This window comes from Sinocyclocheilus grahami, unplaced genomic scaffold (genome assembly GCF_001515645.1).
Source record: "Sinocyclocheilus grahami isolate Dianchi unplaced genomic scaffold, SAMN03320097.WGS_v1.1 scaffold518.1, whole genome shotgun sequence".
NCBI lineage: Eukaryota > Metazoa > Chordata > Actinopteri > Cypriniformes > Cyprinidae > Sinocyclocheilus > Sinocyclocheilus grahami.
Genome location: NW_015505697.1, coordinates 803,816 through 824,389, shown reverse-complemented (window position 1 = coordinate 824,389; position 20,574 = coordinate 803,816). Strand labels below are relative to the sequence as shown.

Here is a 20,574-nt window from a genome sequence, read left to right as displayed (position 1 = left end):
TTGTGTCTAAGGTTTAAGGGAACATTGTGATGTAGGTCAGATAGGGTGTCACTAGTGAGCTAGCGCATGCCTCACACATCCTCTTTCAAATGTGTGGCATCATTGAGACTCCTAAAGGAATTTTTTTTGGGGAATATAGTCTGCTTATGGCACATGTTAATTATTTAAGTTAAGACTAGTTACATTGTTTATGAAAGGGGTTTTCAAACATTTTTGATCCAGAGGGCCCCCTAATGCTGATAATTCCTTTATGATGGACCCATTTCCTAAAATATTAGGGCAGTCATACTGTAGATTCACATTACCTTTCAAAAGTTTGGGCTTGTATTTATATTGTATTTATATTTTTGTGGAAACCGTGATTTTTTTTTATTTATTTTTTTTTTTTTATGAATGTTCAGAAGAACATTTTGTAGCACTTTAGTACAGGGACCAATTCTCACTATTAACTAGTTGCTTATTAGCATGCCTATTATTAACATATTGGCTGTTTATTAGTATTTATAAAGCACATATTCTGCATGATCAAATTCTACATCCCTAATCCTACCCGATACCTAAACCTAACAACTACCTTGCTAACTATTGATCAGCAGAAATTTAGGAGATTACTGAGGAGAAAGCCATAGTTAATGGTTTGTTAATAGCGAGAATTGGATTTTAAAATAAAGCGTGACCAAACATTTATTTGAACATTAATTATTTTTTAACAATGTAATGTAATAGTCTTTACTATCACTTTTTCAGTTTTACTGAATTTTTTTTTTATTAATTGCTAATTATTTATTGTAAAAATATTATTGACCACAAATCTTTTCAATAAATGGTTATTAAAGTATAATATTATTATATCTTTTTTTTTTTTGCAAATTGTTAAAACATTATTTAAAGAAAATATATTTTTTATTAAGTTGACATCATTAAATTATTATGTGAATTTAAGAAAAAAAATGCAGTTATGTATTTTTTCTCTCTAAATTGTGGTCCCAGACCCCAGTTTGCTAAATTCTCAAATATACTGAATGTCATTTGAATGATACTGGACATCATATTTTGGAACTATAAGTGTGATATTTGTGCTCCCTCTCAGCTGGCTCTACCAGGCTCTGAGCATTTGTCTAGACTGGGATCTCTTGTGAGTGGAGTAAAGGTGGAGACTCTATGGGCTTTACCAACTGATGTTCTGCTAGAAGCGTTACCTGCTATGAGCCTTCAGACACCTGGGCTCACCCCCCCACAGGTCAACACTATCATCTCCAAACTCTGGGTACGAAACTCACTCTAACAGATTTTCCCGTTAGGCTTCTGAACACGAACATCTCATATTGGTGTATTAGTTTAAGAGAAACAGCTGTAAATCCACAATTAAAAGAGCTTCAAGTATTAACACCAGACTGAATATACATAACCAAATGTAAATCAAATGTGCTCCATTGTTGTACCAGATGAGAAGCAAAAGCAAAACCTCTTCAATGGAATAGAATAATTTCTGGTTTTAAATATCTTTGAGTGTCACATAAGATTAAAAAAAATGTATTGTGTCCTTTCACCAGATATGTTTTGCATGCTGATCTTGAATATGTAACAGCTCAGGCAACAGAAATGAATGTGAATTTCTTCTTCTGTGCTTTCAGGATTCTAGTTCTGTGTCCCAGTGGATGGATAAAGTCAAACCTTTGCTCTCTAGCACTCCACTCCTCAGTGTGATTCCCCAAGTCCCTCTGCTGCTGATCAGAGACACTGCTGTACACACTCGCCCCTGGAACACACAGCAGGTATGTTATAGTCCAGTCATACACACTTCATTCATAAACCACAATAGTTTTTTTGGTGGTAATTTTATGCTTATTTGCATACTGAATTTTGATTGGTCTTTTCTCCCTTGTACATATTTATTTAGACTTACATTCATAAGTTTGGTGTCAATATGATCTTTTAATATTTTTTTTTTTATGCTCACCAAGGCTGCAAAATACAGTAAAACTATGTTAAAATTTTAGTTACAATGTTTTTGTTCAAATTGTTACAGTTTTAAACAACTGGTTTCTATTGTAATATATTTTAAAATATGATTTATTCCTGTGATGGCAAAGCTGAATTTTCAGCCATTACTCCAGTTTTCAGTGTCACGTGATCCTTCAGAAATCAGTTGAATATTCTGATTTGCTGCTCAATAGACATTTCTCTTTATTAGCAATGTTGAAAACAGTTTGCTGCTTGATTTGATTTTTGTCTAAATCGTGACAAATTGTTTCAGGATTTTGATGAACAGAAAGTTCCAAAGAACAGCATTTATTTGAAACAGAAATCTTTGGTGACAATTCAAAATGTTTTTTTTTTTTTTGGGTCAATTTACTTTGTCCTGTAAAAAAATATATATTGCTGACCCCAAACATTTGAACTAGTGTATGTCTGTTCTTACACTGCAAAGACCATGTAGCATTTCATTAGTACATAACCAAAGCCTAAAATATAACTTTATGTAAAACTTTTCCACTATTCATATGCTGCCTTCAAGTATTTGTATTTCTTTTAGGAACTGCAAATCTGGTGAAGATCTTTTTTTATTATTATTATTATTATTATCATTTAAAAAAAAATTTCAGATTACAACACAGAACAAACAAACAACATTGTCTCAGTCTTCACACGCACTCACAAATAAATAAATAAATAGAAATAAAAATGAAAAGAAAAAGAAATAATAATATAAATACACATATGTTTAATACCTTAGACATCAGTTATAATGCTTACAATAATACACGTTCAGTAACTAAAGGTACCATAGAAAAGAGCTGCAAAACAGTCAATCATTAGAAATTCCCGAAGGTAATGTACTTACCGAAGGTAAACTCAACGCACATAGGAAACATTAGACATTGGTTTGGCTGTTAGTTTGTCTTAATATCCGAGAAATGATCCCAAATCTAGTGAAGATCTGATGGGCAAAATATATACTTTCTCTCACAGTCTGATTAAATGTGTGTGTTTGAGCAAGAGGTCATAACAAGCATGTCTTCCATCATGACACTCCCTATTACCACAGTGATCTGTATAATACTACAGTGTCTAATTACTAGTTTATTTATTAATCATGGAGCACAACAAAGCTTCTTTGTCGTGTAACCTCTGATTTAGCACGCCAGACACTGTATCTCATGTTAACTAGCAGAAAATAAGATGAAAACCAACCTGAGTTGCTCTAGTACTGTCAGTCCCTTTTTCCGGGACATTAAGCATGAAAGTGTTTTGTAATCCCCCTTTCCTGTTATAGATAAGCTTTCAGAGCCAAGATGTAACTGATTTCACTGTTAATGTATGCATAAATATTTAACAGGTTACAGTAATTGTGCCCCATGACTTATAGGTAAATTCCTTAAAGGGATAGTACACCCACTCTCTTTTTACGCACCCTCACGTTGTTTGAAACCTGTATGAATTTCTTTCTTCGGTTGAACAAAAGAAGCTATTTTGAGGAATGTTGGTAACCCTTTGCTGGTAGCTATTTATTTCCATAGTATTTTTTTCTATAATCTGAATTGTCCAAGTTAAAGCTATGCTAAAATCTAAATCCTTGTTCCAATAGCGTCCTCACATTGTTTTTTCATTCAACAGGCTAAAGCTCTCTTTAAAGAGGCTGTCTTCTCTCACCCAAGTCTCTCACTACAAGAATTTCTGTAAGTTTGGCCTTTAGGGATTTGTGAGTTCATTTTGTGATTATAAACAAGGTCTACAAAATGAATCATGACACTGCTCAGTGAAGCACTTAAGCATGATCATGTTTTCTCTTTCTCTGAAATGACAGATCTCTGGGGACACTGGCTACGGGAGTGAATTGCTTGGACCTTAGACGATTGTTCCAGAAACTGGCATCTCTATTGCCTCTACGTGACATTATGACATTTCTAAAAGAGCAGCCTGTGCCACTTCACCCCTCACTGGTATCTAGTAAACTTACATTCAAATTCGGGACCTAAATTTGACAGATTACCAGTTTAGTTTAGTTTCATCTTTATTTAGTCTTGTTCGTAGTGCTTATTCATAATCGTATTCATAGTTCACTCAATTAATCAATACAATTTTGTGCAGACCTACCTGTAAATTGAGTGCAGATGTCTTGAATCCTGAATAATGTTTGGAGTATTGCACAAACACTCTCTTGACAGAAGTTTCCTTTCCTTTTTCTGTACTACAGAAAAAATGTGTAATTGAGGAACTGTATGAGTTTGACTTCTTCTCAGATTTACTTGGAGATTTGGGTTCTCAGATTTCCCTGTCACTTCCGTGAGTCAAAATTCAACTCATCAAAATACATTTACATGTGTATGTAATTTTGTCTTCACATGTTAAATGTCATGTTATTGTCTAAAGGCTGAGCACCATTAAGAAATTTCCACAAGATAAGATGGATTCCCTGAGGAAAATTATAATACAGGACCCATATTACTTCCTACTGCTTCCCAGCACCAAACAAGCTGTCCTGGTGGACAAGATGGTTCAAAGACTGGTAAAGAATATAATTTTGCTGTCTACGGGTCATGCACATATTTTCGGTGTGGATCTTTGCAGTTAATGATTTTGACAGGGTTAACAAACCCTGATTCTATGTACATTAATTCCAAATTGTCCAGTTGGTATAGAAGTCTCTGTGAATCTCCTATTCAACCCCTATTTCTTTGATTTTCTCATCAGAATATGTACACTGGCCTGTACACTGAAGAGGAGTTTCGTTCGCTAGGTGTCATGGCTACATTTGTGACAGATGAAATGTTTTGGAAATTGGATAGGAGCTTTTTTGTTGATGGTCTGGAGTTCCTACGAAGATTCTGCTACAATGCCAATAAACGAGACCTGGTGGCAGACATGCTACAGGAACAGTGGACATTTGGGTAAGGACAGTTAAAACTTTATTTTCTAGTTTCTATTAAATTACTGGAAATGAAAGCTTGCATCAAACCCAGCAAGTTGGCAATAAACTGTTTTCTCCGCTTAGCCCTGTAAAAAACTGGACATCAGAGACACTGAACCAAGTGGACCGCTTCTTGTTTTTTCTCCCGAAGGACACTATTCGGCTCATTCCCTTAGTGAGTGACCAGAAATGTTTTTGTGTCATCTGAACACACGCCTGTGTTTTGACCTGTCTGCATGTGTGCGTGTGTCTTCAGGGTTTGATGAGCTTAGAGCGCATCGAGAGGCTGTTCCTGAGTCAGCAGAAGTGGGAGAGAGGAGAGTTTGGCTCTCTGTGTCAGAAACCCTCCGAGCTGTTTGAGAAGAAGCAGTTTGTGCTTCAGTTCTTCCTCGGCTTCCTCAGAATGGGACGTGCCCCTTGTAAGCACAATTCTCTGCCTTGACAGAATGTCATCTGTTAAAATCATTCTGTTTACTTTAAATAAATAACAGATTGTGAAGGGATATAATACAGCAGTATGGCTGTCACTTCACACTTTTGACCGCTCAACCCTTTTCATTTAATCTCTCCATCTCTGTGTCTTAGATACTGGACTGATCCCCTCTTGTGAGAGCCTGCATGTGACACAACCTGCTGCCTGGACTATTGACAGCCTTAGAAACATGCCACAAGCTGCATTTCGGAGGTGCTTGGAGCTCATTGGCCAGGATCCATTTTTCAGTGCATTCGAGCTGTTAATGCTCCTTACAAAGACCAAAGAGGTGCCTGAATTTCTCCATCAGCTCATATGCTCCTAAATAACATTCTTACAAGTGTTTTACAATTTTGAGATATGACATTTTGTTGGTGCACGTAATAAGACATATCCTCCTTTTCATTTGTACCTTTCCACTTGGTGGAAATCCCATTAATATGTTGGTGATATTCGGTGAATATCTGCGTATCTGTGGCATAATAATAGTGGTGACTTTTTTTGTCTGTGTGTAGGTGTATGGGATGCCTTCCTCTTTTAACTCTTCAGTGATCTCTCAGTTGGGTCGCATTGCCACTCAGCTTTCACTTGAAGAATTGGCCTCTCTTAGACTCTCTGAAATTCAGTCCATTTCAGCTACGGGGGCTCTGAACACATGGACCAGCAGACAGGTGAAATGTTGATGAGCACATTTGTAAAAGTGAGCTGGAATGGCTGGTAAAATGGCAATTTGAAAAACACAATATACCACAAATCAATGAAAATGCACTGATTGATTTTGATTGATTTGAACAAAAATACAGTAAAAACAACAATAATATTGCAAAACATAATTGCAATTTAAAATTATTTTCTTCTATATTTTAAAATGTAATATAGGCCTATTCATATGATGGCAATGCTGAACTTACTCCAGTCATTACTCAAGTCTTCAGTGTCACATGAACATTCATTCTAATATGCTGACTTTGATGATAATAATAAGAAATATTTCTTAAGAACCAATGTTGAAAACAGTTGCTGCTTAATATTTTTGTGGAAACCATGATACATGTTTTCAGGATTTGTTTAGGAAAAGAAAGTTCAAAAGAACAGAATTTATTTGAAAACAATAACAATGTGAAAAAAAATCTTACTGTTTTATATACATATTGTAAATGACCTCTGTTTGCAATTGCAGCTGAAATCACTATTCTCCACGGTTCTGAACTCAACCAGAAAGACTCCTAGCCAGTTAGACTCCAGCACTTTTGTGGCACTGGGACACATTGTGTGTGGGATTGATGTACCAATCATGCGCATCCTGAATCCAGTAGAGTTCAGGTTGAATTATCTAAACCTGATCTAAACACACATTATCATGTGTGTTTCCTCCAATTAAATTTACTCTTGTGCTGAATGTGAAATGTCTTGTTTTTCTTATTCCAGTAAAGCAGTTTTGTGGCTTGGCCGTTTGAATTTGTCTTGCTCTGAGGAACAGCTGCAGGCATTGATAGGGCTGCTCAGTCAAAGCTTGGCATTTGGACTGGTCAGCTCCTGGGGATCAGAGGTCTTCATTGAGATTGGAGCGATTGCAGGTACAGCTCAGAGCTTGTAATCAGAAAGCTGATGGCTTGATTCCCACAGATATCTCCATTGGGACCTTGAGCAAGGCACTTTACCCAAAAGTTACCAAAATTGGAATTGTCCCTCTAAGAAGTGTACTTTAAGTCACTCTATTAACATATATTTTATAGCAAAGAATTAGTATTAGTACCTAAATTAACTTGTATCTGATTTGCTAGGTTTGGTCTGTAGTTATGATAATTTATGTTTTTTGTCTATACATGGTGTTTTTGTGCATTTTCCCCTTTCTGTAGCGGGCCTGCCTGACATAGCCATGTCTGCTTTGGTGAGGGAACAGATAGAAGGAATCACCCCACTTGCCATCTCGCTCATCCCAGCGGGCAAATTTGCAGTTAGTATCTGTTTTCTCTAGCCTCTTTAGTGCCTTGCACTGAAATGTATGATATATGTATGTGGTTATTTGACTGTTCATAACTATTAATGGCACGTCAAGTAGCAATATCCTTTGTCTTTTCTAGTTCCTGTCACCGATTTGACAACAAATTATAAAAATCAAACAAACCGTTAATTTCATACTTAAATTGCAAGATATCCAAACACTCTTATGATGTCCTCTTTTTTTAAGATTAAATGTATTTTGAAGTCATTCTACGATCTTTGTTACGTGGTGTTTCTACGTTCTCTCTTCACAGGTTGTGTTTAACCAGGCACAGATTCGTATGTTCACGTATGATCAGGCCATTGCTGTGACTGAGGCCCAGCGCTCCGCTCTGTCTCCAGTACAGCAGACGGCTCTGTCCATGGTGCTCAACCCCTGGGAGGACAAACCTGTTGATTTCAGAGGTAAAACTCTTTTCTTATACTTTAATTAAAAAAATATTGGTTATAGTTAAACGTGTGAGCAATCTCAAACCTGAATGAACGATTGATATTTGGACATTTTGAGTTGTTAAATGTTCTTTATTTTGTCTCACAGTTATATTTGTGTATCTTTCAGGCAGGTCACTGGGAGTTGCAATGTATCCCTGTCCTTTCTTCTACCTCTCCAGCATCCTGATAATGCTGCTGTTTTCTCTGGGATGAGTTAGGTCTGTCGCTGCTGAATTGCTGCTATACTGAACTGAACTTTTCTTTTCAAATAGGTGCAATATGATGTAACTCTAATACTGTATAGTGGTCGACCGATATTGGTTTTTTGACAGCCGATGCCGATATCTTGGAAAGCAGGGTGGCCGATGGCCGATATAATTTTATTTATTTTAATTAATATTTAAGAAATTTAAAATCATTTGAAAATGGATTAAAAAAATAAATGTGTTAAATACAGGTGCATCTCAATAAATTATTGAGAAAAAAAAAAAGCCTCAGAAGGCTGCGGTTCTCTCGGTTGGTTGTGCATCTTTTTCTTCCACACTTTTTCCTTCCACTCAACTTTCTGTTAACATGCTTGGATACAGCACTCTGTGAACAGCCAGTTTCTTTTTAATATTTAAGAAATTTAAAATCATTTGAAAATGGATTAAAAAAAATAAATGTGTTAAATACAGGTGCATCTCAATAAATTAGGAGACTTAAACTACTTCAGTCTGTGTGCATTGAATTTATTTAATACACGAGTTTCACAATTTTAGTTGAATTACTGAAATAAATTAACTTTTCCACGACATTCTAATTTGAGATGCACCTGTAAACATACTTATAATTTATATAAAAGTATTTTTCACAAATAAATATTTAATAAAAAAAGTAAAAAGTAAACACTGTAACCAACAGGGCACTCAGTATTCTGGGAAGTTTGTGTGCATTGGGAATCATATTTTTTCAAATAAAGCCAAGGTAACACTCATTTTACATACAGCACACAGTGGAAATGACATGAATATGGCAGTGGGCAAATGCATAAAGCGCAGCATAATTTGAAATCACGAGTTTAAAGTTAGTTGATCGCGCATCTCTAGTGAAGCTGAACTCTCCTCCTGTCCGCATTCAATTCACACGGACCGACCGTCACGCAGAGAACACGCGATCGTGCAGGATACAAATGCACACTTCACAAGATCTCACAACTGGATCCGATTAAGTTTGTGAAATTAAATGTTTATTAGTCATTCAAAGATTTGTTTAAATTATATAAATCCGTATTTGCTGAATGCTGACGGCAAACAAGAAAGTATTATAATGTTTGCCTTTCTATTACTAATAATATAAAATCAATCGTTATGATACTTTTTTTGTATACATTTTAATTTTGTTTAACCATTCTATCTGATTATTAGACAGATTTCTATCCTATTAGACAACTGTTAAGGACAACAGCGAACAGGAGGGAGAATGTGAGCACTGTGTGCGCAGGCGCTACCGCTGTCAGCGCCGTCAAAATAAAAGTCTGTCACGAACGCATCGGCCAAACAGGAAAACTTATCGGCCGATATTTGAAAAATGCCAAATATCGGCCTTGGCGATATATCGGTCGACCACTAATACTGTATAGATAATACTTATGAGAAATAAAAGAACAATAACTCATGGAAATATTTCTTTTAGCACTTTATAATAGTCAGTGAAAATGTGGTTTTCTTTGACTGTTTTTGAATAATTGCTTGCTTGGAGAATGTATTAACCTAGGTCTGTAATTGCCTAAACTGATTTGGTTTGACTTGTGATTTATATTCAACTTATTGTTCTGTTTTTATTAGTATTATTTATTTACTTTTTTAACTGCTTTAACAGCCTCCATACACTACCAGTCAAAGTATTTGAACAGTAAAACATTTTTTATATATATTTTTTAAAGAAGTCTCTTCTGCTCACCAAGCAAATCAGAATATTAGAATGATTTCTGAAGGATCATGTGACAGGAGTAATGATGCTGGAAATGTAGCTTTGATCACAGGAATAAATTCCATTTTCAAACATATTCAAATAGAAAGCAGTTATTTTAAATAGTAAAAATATTTCACAATTTTACTGCTTTTGCTGTATTTTGGATCAAATAAATGCAGCTTGGTGAGCAGAAGAGAATTATTAAAAAAAAAACATAAATCTTATTGTTCAAAAACCTTTGACTAGTAGTGTACATTGAAATTCTGGAAAAATATCAGAAGGGGTTGTATTAAATTAAAGTAAAAACTTGATTGTGATGTTTTCTTTTTCTTTCATTTGTAAACTCACTCATGTATTTATTCTGGCTTCTTATGTAACTATCTATTTGCTGTAATACTTCATGTCTGATGTCAGACTGTATGTTAATTTTGTATTGTTGTGCATAAACCAGTGCATATATCCTTGGAAATAAAGTATTACAAGAAACATTATAAAGGGACTTATAATTATAAAACTACAACAACAGTTATTATTGCTAAGTATAATAATAATTGTAAAAATGTATTCTTATTAGTATTTATTATAAAAGAATATTAAATAATATAAATACAGACTTGTGCAACAGTGATGGCTCGTGCTCATGTGCGCCACACGGGGGCGTTGTAGCGCAGCGGCGCAGACTCCAGTCCTTCGGTTTCCCGTCAGCAAGAAGACAAGACCAGAGGCTTTCTCTCAGCTACTACTTTCACCCACTCACTCACACTTAGCCAAGATGGCGGATTCCGACGACTGGGGTGAGGACTACTTCCATATTTTAGATTCAAGTGTGTGACAGGGTGTCGGTCACTGTCTTAACCACAGCATTATTGTGTTTTTCGAAAGACGCTGACAACTTCGAGCTGAGTGAGCCGATCAGAAATGCCGCCGGGAGGCTGGATAGATGGGAAGGCGAGGACGAGGAGGAAGACGTCAAGGTAACGTGCTAATGGCCATGTTATCAAAACTTTATCACTAAAGAGCGTTTTAGTCCTTTTAATTAGGCCTTATCGCGTGATATGTGGCTAAAGGTAGCAACGCTAATATGGACGATCGTGGTGTATTTGTAGAAGTTTAGCTAGCCTAGAATAGACCCGTTTTATTTAGAGATTCACCAGCTGTATCCAGTTGCGTGTTCATGATTGTCTAGTAACGTTACTACTGTTACACTGACTGCGTGTCACCTTCCAGCTTGAAGGATCTGTTATCTGACAGTTTCTCTTTTAGCAATTATAAGCTGCCAACACTTTACAGATTAATCAAACTACTATAGGAGGTGTGACAGCACATTGGTTACACATCATGTGAGTGTCAATGGTTAAAATGTATGAAACCAGTTTCGACAGCGAGCAAGTGACAGGCCATGTGGAGCTTCTTTAGTAGCGTTTTCATTTTTCACTGGTTCATTGTACTGACTTAAAAAACAAAATGCTGCTCGTCCTAGTTATTACAATTGTTGTTGCTACTTTAGCTTGTAATGTAATGTGCTAGCGTAGTTCGCGAACGTGGTACGCCGCACACGACAATTTGCAAACAAGGTCTAGTGAATGCCATAAGTTTTAAAACGCATTTCTTTTTCGACCGAGTTTGTGTTACACATCTTAACACTCGTTGATATATGGATGCTGTACTTTTTTGACAGCAGCTGCTTGAGTTTCTGTTGAGCGCAGATCTAGAATTCTCTCGTGCGCTCTCTTTTCGAACGGAGATAAACCTCAACAGTTCAGAGACGGAGAAGCAGCGAGTACAACTTAGGCATGGGCCGATTACCGGTTTCAAGGTATACCGCGATTTGAAAATGTCACGGTTTCAAAACCTCTAATATTTTCCGTTATACCGTTCCTGCGGTAGGCGCTGTTTTTCATGTCTCCTCAAAGACTGAAAGTGTAGGAATCCCTCAGGTTGAGTGCAGTGTAGAGAGTAACACGACCTTCCTCCTGTTGGTGCCAGCGAGTGGTCAGTCACATGTGTGTAGGATGGCCAAACTTAAGGAACTTGCGTGATTAGCAACCGGCCGTTTTTTGTCTTATTGCAAGCAACTTGTCTCTGTTCTGGACTTGCACAAACTGCGTTGCAATGCAATCGTTTTCCAAAATGTCGTTTATGTGAAAATATGAAGTCTGTAAACGCCCGTTAACATGGGCCAGAGACGTTGAAGACGGACGCACAGTGAAAAATACTGTAGCTGGCAGATCACTCACTGTTCATGATGCACGGACTATTGGAAGAAAATCCTCAATATTGATTTGGGGGTTTAAATGAATGTGTTTCTGAGGGGAACTGACTGTCTTCAGAAAAGTTTACGTGGTATTTTCTTTTAATCTCGTCTCTGTATAGTTCATATTAAAGCAGTGTTTCAGCGCAGTGCTGCTTTAAGCCAAGTCAAGTTTATTTGTACAGCGCTTTTCACGATACAAATCATTGCAAAGCAAATTAAGTTTCTACAATATTTAGTGGTAGCTTATCAGTGGTGACTGCTAAGGTTACAGCGGTAACCAAGGAAACACTGTATCTGGTGTTCCAGAAGCGCCTCCTGCTGTCAGAGAGTGAATCTGCGTCTCATTCAGAGCTCCTGCTGTTTGCTTCCTTCAGGCATGTTGTATAATTTCACAAAGCTAGTCAGAACATTCTGTTTTTGCTTCAAATTGGGTTATTATTAAATCAAATGATGTAGATGAAACTATATAACTAAATGATTTGAAATTAGATAAATGATATGTATGTGAATTATATAACTAAAATTAAATAACTGTAATTACAGATTTAGATTAAATAAAGATGTCAGTCTTTATTTTTCTTCTTTTTGGGAAACAAATAAAAAAAAATTCTACTGTTCCTAATATTCTGTATGTTGCTCAAAAACAAAATATATTGTGTTCAGTGGAAAAAGTTTTTTTTTTTACCCAGTCATTTAAAAATAACACATTTTAGAGCTGTAACGAAGATACCGTGATATTTTTGCTTAAGGTTATCATACCGTCAAAATCTCATACCGGCCCATGCCTAGTACAACTAACTAGAGTGGACAATATTTATTCTCAAATACAAGGACATACAATTTAAAATTGACCTTTTTATAGTTTTTTATAAACTAAAACTATTAAAAATGCTAAAAGCTATGGCTACCCTACACTCTGACATCCTCAATGTATCAATTCAAATGAGGCACAGAACATTAACCAATCAGAGGAGAAGATGCAGTCACCCCACTGCCATATGCAAATTAACTCCCCAGTCTGCACAGACTGTATGCCCATACAGTACCCCTCTGACGTCACAATTGACTCTGCAAGGAAAAACTAATTAGAAACTTCTTAAAGACAACCTTTAAAACTGGAGAATGCTGCAATCTCATTTTCTTCACTGATCATCCCAACGTCTGGCATAAAGCATCATCAACCATTACCCCTCTGTATAGAAGGAGGGCATATGTAATGGCTGGAAAGTCAAAATCAGAGAACCATGTGACCCCAACACCACAGTGATAACTGTGAACTTGTATAAAAATGGCACAGTCATGGTACAGGGAAATCTGAAAACATTCCAGACTGACTACAGTGCAATAATGAAACAAGAGAAAGCCCTATTATCTGAATATCTAACGTCTGAGCAGAATACACAGAGCAGTAGCCCAGATCTCAAGCCCACCGCTGCAGAGAGCCCTGCCCAGGACCCCTCATCCCCCCTGCTCAAATCTATACCTGTACTCCAGGAGCACTTCACAAGGCTGGAGATGGAGATAGTGCAGCTCAGAGAAACCGTACTCAAACAGGAGCATCACACTGAACTCCAGCAAAACTCAGAGAACATCACACAGAGACTGTCAGCCCTCACACAGCAAGTCAAAAGTTTACAGACAGCTGTCAGAAAGAGCTGGCCACACTGAGACTCCAGCTACAGGACAGGGAGCATCTCACTTTAGAGATGAGGCAGCAGCTTAGAGAGGTACAGGAGGAGAGAGAGCAGCAGCACAGTGAGATCCAGGCCCTGAAAGAGCAGATGAGAGAGCTGCTCCTAACAAGACAAGAACCAGAGCAGATCCACAGAGCTCAAACACTGCCCTCCACCGCAGAGACGCCTGCCACAGTCAGCCAGCACCCAGAGAGACCTGACTCAGACCGCTCACAGTCATCACAGCGCCTCGTGTCAAGTGCCCCAGCACAACACCAGCAGCACCCATCTGACAGCACAGCACCAACCAGCACAGAACAGCCAGAAATAGCCCTGCTCATTGATTCAAATGGAAAATTCATCGACATAAAGAAACTCTTCCCCCGACACAGCTGTTAAACACTGGTGTCCCAACACTGACAAAGCCCTGGAGCTTCTGACAGAATCTCAGCTGGGCCATTCCAGCTACATCACCAACCACACGGGCACCAATGATCTGCGGAGCCAACAGGACAGAGTGTCCGATTCCCTCAGAGCTGTTGTGGAAAAAAGCAAGACACACTTTCCCCAACTCAAAAATCATCCTCTCCACTCTGCTTCATAGAAAAGACTTCCATCCAAACACAATCAGTAAGATGAATGCCAACATCTCTAGACACTGTGCCCTTGTGCCTAATGTTTACTTGGCACACCACCTAGACCTGGACACCGACTGTCTGTACGATCATGTCCACCTATATAAAAATCTAGTACATATCCTAGCAAAAAGACTTTAAGGGGTCGTATGATGCTGCTAAAAAGAACATTATTTTGTTTATTTGGTGTGCGTAAACATAAAACCATGTCTGCATTTGTGATCGGAGAAATGACAAACAACAAGCCCTACTCTACACTCCCCAAAAAACTTGCTTTAAATATATAAAATATAAAACTCTTTAAATATAAAAAACCGTACTTGCAGTCCGTGAGTCAGAACAGCTGGCATTGTAGTCTACTCTACCAGGATCAGGAAACAGTCCTCCATAAAATGTGCTGCACACATCTGAATATTTGGGTTGAAGTGTTCTGGAACAGTGTTGTAAATACAACTTAACCACTGATAGTCGTGTCCATTTTTGGAAGGCCAAACAAAGTAGTTTCGCTTTCACAACGAAACGGCGTCACACACGGCGGCCTAGAGTGAGCGGAGGCCCGGGGATAAAGTGAGGAATGGCCGGAGGGCTAGAGTGAGCAGAGGAAGTGGATTCGACTAAGGAGCATCCGGCGGACTTGCGGCAACCCCATGTGACGACCCTGGGCTGGACTCAGTTTCATCCACGGTGAAAGCCGATCCACAGTGCAAAGTTGTAGTATTTCCTCAGCAACCAGCACGAATCAGCTCCAGGCATGACGAAGCAGATATTGTCCTCTTTTGGAAGGCCAAACAAAGTAGTTTCACTTTCACAACAAATCACACAGTGCCTTCATGACATGGCGGCGGCAACAACAATACTACAGCGAGAATAAAAGTTACGACTTCTTTCTTTGCGTGAACATTTGGGTGGCGTTATGCAAATCTTCCCACATAGTGACGTAGGTATGTGGGAGCGTGTTATAACGAGCTGTTTTAGGTAGGCGTGGCTGACTCTTTAACTTTTATAAAGAATGCCTCTTTGGATTTGAGACTTTAGTCTTTGCAACTTTACAGATCTTCTTTATGCACCAAGAGCTTGTAACACTCCAAAGAGAAAGGAAAAATTTTAATCGCATCATATGACCCCTTTAAAGACGTCACTCTAAACAGGACCAACCAGACAAGCCCCAGGTGGAGCAGAACCAGCGCTAACCCAGCCAAACCAGCAAGACCGCATCCCAGCCAGCACTTCATCTAGAGCCCCATCCAGAGCTTCAGTGCCCAGAGAGGAGCCACACAGACAGAGACTGCTCCACAAAAGCCCCACAGCTCCTCCACCCGAGCAAGAGAGGCAGAGCTACACCCAGGCCGTCAGCGGAGGGGTAAACCCGGCCAGCGCTGAGCTTCACAACATCCAACACATGCGGAGTATCATGTGCTCTCACCTACTGACACACAGTGGACAGAGATGAGAACTTTATAAAAAATAAAAAAAATTCCAAATTAAGTTAGTTGATATTCTGAGTTAATAACATAACATTTCTCACATGTATTTACTGTTACATCCAATCTGTTTTGGTTTTGCTCTTTTTATGTCTTTTTTTCTCAAAATAGCAAACAAACTCTCTAGATTATCTTTCTTTTTGTGATGAAATCACTTAGCATCTCCTTGTGGAACATTCAGGGTCTGAATTCCTCAGTCTTTGGTCTGAAGAGTAAAAATCCAGACTTTATGAGAGAAAGTGATGACCTAGATATCATCATTTTACAAGAATCCTGACGTAGAGGGGATGAGTCCACTGGCTGTCCTTCAGGATACAGAGAAACTATATTATCTTCAGTCAAACTCGGATCAACCACACAGGGAAGAGACTCGGATGATAATCTGGACTAAATCTGAACTGCCCATAGAATGTAAAAAGAGAGCAGTACCACCTGTTGCAGAAAATGAAAAAAGGCATCATATCAACATCTCCGCCCGTCTTCCTCTGTGCCATATACATACCACCCCTCGAGTCTCCCTATTTCCAAGAAGAAACCTTTCAAAACTTAGAGCAAGAAATCAGCCATTTCCAGGCCCAGGGGGATATGTGCTTCTTATGGGTGACTTGAATTCTAGAACCGGTGACAAATTAGATTTCATGGAATCACAAGGCACCAGATTCATTACTGGCAGTAACAGATTTTTTCCTTCTCACCCTCCCAGACAGAACTGTGATCAAACAGTGAACTCTCACGGAAGGCAGCTGCTGCAGCTCTGTCAGAATCTGTCTCTGTACATCGTCAATGGAAGACTGCGAGGAGACTCACTCGGTCGGTTCACCTACAGCTCAGCTCTTGGTAGCAGCACTGTAGATGGTATAATCACAGATCTAGATCTTTCCTCTTTGAGAGCATTCACAGTCAAACCCTTGAAACCTATCTCAGACCACAGTCAAATCACCCTCTATATAAAGCAGTCTGAAACATTACCCAAACCAATTAGGGCACCATATCAAATGCACAAAATTATGCCATTCAAATGGGCAGAAAACAGTACAACTAATTACATTAAAGCTACTGATTCGTCAGAAATACAGTCCCTCTTACATTCTTTCCAAATACAGGAATACCCTAAAAATCAATTCGGCATCAATCAAGCAGTGAAAGATATAAATTACATATTCTATAAGACAGCACAAAGAAGTGATATGACAATTATAAAACCAAAGAAAAAGAAATTGGACACTGACAGAAGGTTTGATTCAGACTGTAAGGCTCTGAGAAAAAAACTAAAAAATTTGTCCAACCAGAAAACCAGGACCTCCGTCTTCATTACTGCGAGGCACTAAGCCAAAACAAAGCCACACTCCGCTGGAAAAAAGCTCAGTTTCTGCAAGACCAGTTTGAAGAGATCGAAAAACCAATAAATTCAAACAAATTAGGGGATAAATGGAAATTATTAAACAAATCAAATCAAGAAGATCTGGCTATCCAAGATGGAGAGATATGGAAAAAATTCCAAGAATTACGTGTATATAGCTCAACTGAAATTCAAAACTCTGATCAAAATTAAATAATTTTAAAAAACTAGACATTTTTGAAAAATCAATAAGCATATCAAAACCCCTTAGATTTCCCCATAACACTGAAAAAATTGGAAGATAAATTATGGGTCGTTGAGCCCAAGAAAGCCTGCGGTGTTGACGGCATCCTGAGCGAGATGCTGAAACACACAGAGCAAAGCTTCAAACTGGCCATCCTTAAACTCTTCAATGATGTTCTGTGTGTAGGGTTCTTCCCTGAGATCTGGAACCAGGGCCTCATCAGCCCCATTCACAAGAACGAAGACATACTGGACCCCAACATCTACCGAGGCACCTGTGTGAACAGTAACCTGGAGAAGGTTTTCTGTAGCATCTTAAACACAAAACTGTCAGACTTCCTTATCAAACACAATGCCTTGAGTAAATGTCAAATTGGTTTCCTCCCAAAATGCCGCACATTTTTACACAAAAACACTAATTGATAAATATGTACATCAAAACAAAAGTCACATTTTCGCCTGTTTTATTGATTTCAAGAAAGCATTCGACTCAATCTGGCATGAAGGATTATTCCTAAAACTTATTGACAGTGGAATAGGGGGGAAATTCTATGATTTGATCAAATCCATGTACACAATCACCCAATGTGCTGTTAAAATTGGAAACAAAAGAACTGAATTTTTTTCTTCAGAAACATGAAGTGAGACAGGGCTGCAGTTTAAGCCCCACTCTCTTCAACATTTACATCAACCAATTGGCCAATGTTTTAGAACATGCTCCCATTCAAGGTCTCACTCTCGATGACAGAGCAATAAAGTGTCTTCTTTACGCAGACGATCTGGTTCTCCTGTCGCCCACTAAAGAAGGGATTCAGGACCAGCTGAATCTGCTGGAGGATTACTGTCAGACCTCGGCCCTGACAGTAAACCTCCAAAAAACTAGTCATGATCTTCCAGAAACGCTCCAGATCTCAGGGACTAAACACACACAGAACCATTGAAACCACAAAAACATACTTACCGCGGCCTAAAAATTACTCCAACAGGTAACTTTACTTTGGCTGTCAAAGAGAAAGCTCAAAGGGCTTTCTATGCCATAAAAAGATCAATTAAAATTGACATTCCAGTCCAAATCTGGCTCAAACTTTTCAAATCAGTAATTGAACCTATTGTATTATATGGCAGTGAAGTCTGGGGTCCACCTATAAAATTAGATTTTTTTTTAAACTGGGGAAAGAACATCCAATTGAAAATATGCATTTAGATTTCTGTAAAAGAATACTCAAAGTCCAAAGAAAAACACCAAATAATGGATGCAGGGCAGAATTAGGCCAATACCCTCTCCTTCTAAACATCCAAAAAAGCGCCATCAAATTTTGGAAACACCTAAAGACAAGCGACCCCAGCACATACCATTATAAAGCACTGAAACACCAAGAGCTGAGGCTCACGAAGAGTCCCCTCCTTCAGCTGGTGCTGAGACTGACAGAGATCAGCCAGCCTCAGAACTCACTCACACTCTCAACCATTCGGCCCACACAAATCATCAACACAGAGAAAGACAAGTACATCACCCATTGGACAAACCCCATTAAAAACCAGCACAAATTAGAATGTTATTCGACACTAAATCGAGAGTACACCATGGCAATCTATCTGAGCACAGTGACTGATGTGAAACTCAGGAAAACATTGACGATGTACAGACAGAGCGAGCACAGTCTGTCTGTAGAGACGGGCCGGCGCAGACAAACCTGGCTCTCCCGTGAGGAGTGAATCTGCTTCCACTGCAGTCTGGGAGAGATTGAAAGAGAGCTGCACTTCCTCACAGAATGCCCCAAATACCAAAACATTAGAGATCACTACTGTCCCAAAATTAACAAAATATTTCCCCAATTTAATAATTGCACCCCAACTGAAAAACTGTGAAAAATCTGAATGTGCAAATACAGCTGCAAGAGTTATAGCAGCCTGCCAACTCCTGAGGCACAGCCACAGCCAAGAAACCAATATCCAGTAAATATACGGCTAACTCACACCAAACCAACCAATACACGACTGTAGATAATGTTGAATCCAGTTATTCAGTTTATTAATTAAATAAATACATAATCTTGTTCCATAACCTTTACTATATCATATACATGTTTATATGTATCCATATGTTTTAATGTCATTCTTTCAATATTACTTGTTCAAATGTTATTTCAATTGCTATATTGTTCCAGATTACACTGTTGTATATGTTCTCTTTTCCTATGCATGCTTTGGCAATGCAAAATGTGCTTTTTGTCATGCCAATAAAGCTAATTAAATTGAAAAAAGTGCGTGCGTGTGTGCTTGTGTTTGTGAGAGAGAGATATACTGCAAGTTATTTTGTTTGAAAGGCAGCTCAGGAAAAGACTCCCCTAATGAACCTGCTAACCGGGGCTTCAAAAGTTCAAATAAACTTTTCTGGAATGACAGAAGAAAACCTGGAAATGTCTGACTCTGGAAATTTCAAAATGATTGTTTTTGTTTTAAAATCTTTTAAAATTAGCTACCATCAGTTTTGTTTTAAATTGCTTCATAACCATTTCTGCCAGTTTGGTATTCACTGTTTATTAACAAAGGAATTGACACTTTTGTGAATGTTTAAAAAACTGTTGTTTTATAATCTTTGGCCCTGTGTAATTACAATGGCCAAACTAATCAAAAACACTTGTGCTGTTATTAATTTTATGCATATGATGCGATTATATATGATCCTTACTCTTTTGGAGTGTTTACAAGCTGTTCGTGCATAGATAAGATCCCTTAAGTTGCAAAGACTAAAGTCTCAAACCCAAAGAGATAATCTATTTAAAAGTTAAGACTCGTCCACGCCCTCCTAAAATGCGTTGTTTAAACACGCCCCCACATGTCTACGTCACTGTGTGGGAAGATTTGCATAACACTGGCCAAATGTTTACACAAAGGCAGCGTAACTTTGATTCTCGTTGTTGTATTGTTGCCGCCGCCATCTGTGTTTCGTTTGAAAGCGAAACTACTTTGTTTGGCCTTCCAAAGGAGTACACGACTAGAAATCAGTGGTTAAGTTGTATTTACAGCACTGTTCCAGAACAGTTCAACCCAAAAATTCAGATGTGTGCAGCGCATTTTACAGAGGACTATTTCCTGAACCTGGGAGAGTAGCCTAAAATGCTGGCTGTTCTGACTCACAGACTGTAAGTACGTTTTTCATATTTAAAGGATTT

At 38.3% G+C, this 20,574-nt stretch overlaps 1 protein-coding gene across 1 annotated transcript in view; it reads left to right on the top strand.

The window, feature by feature from the left end:
- LOC107554892 (uncharacterized) overlaps window positions 1-20,574 on the top strand; it is a 30,107-nt gene that overhangs the window by 8,819 nt on the left and 714 nt on the right. The window contains exons 13-31 of the mRNA XM_016237537.1: window positions 1,091-1,267; window positions 1,635-1,775; window positions 3,619-3,680; window positions 3,809-3,944; window positions 4,199-4,287; window positions 4,375-4,510; window positions 4,696-4,892; window positions 4,997-5,087; window positions 5,169-5,331; window positions 5,498-5,673; window positions 5,900-6,055; window positions 6,565-6,707; window positions 6,813-6,961; window positions 7,244-7,341; window positions 7,643-7,793; window positions 7,948-8,017; window positions 16,238-16,303; window positions 16,520-16,671; window positions 17,586-17,698. Coding sequence (XP_016093023.1) covers window positions 1,091-1,267; window positions 1,635-1,775; window positions 3,619-3,680; window positions 3,809-3,944; window positions 4,199-4,287; window positions 4,375-4,510; window positions 4,696-4,892; window positions 4,997-5,087; window positions 5,169-5,331; window positions 5,498-5,673; window positions 5,900-6,055; window positions 6,565-6,707; window positions 6,813-6,961; window positions 7,244-7,341; window positions 7,643-7,793; window positions 7,948-8,017; window positions 16,238-16,303; window positions 16,520-16,671; window positions 17,586-17,698 — 2,466 coding nt within the window. The remainder of the gene's footprint in view (window positions 1-1,090; window positions 1,268-1,634; window positions 1,776-3,618; window positions 3,681-3,808; window positions 3,945-4,198; window positions 4,288-4,374; window positions 4,511-4,695; window positions 4,893-4,996; window positions 5,088-5,168; window positions 5,332-5,497; window positions 5,674-5,899; window positions 6,056-6,564; window positions 6,708-6,812; window positions 6,962-7,243; window positions 7,342-7,642; window positions 7,794-7,947; window positions 8,018-16,237; window positions 16,304-16,519; window positions 16,672-17,585; window positions 17,699-20,574) is intronic.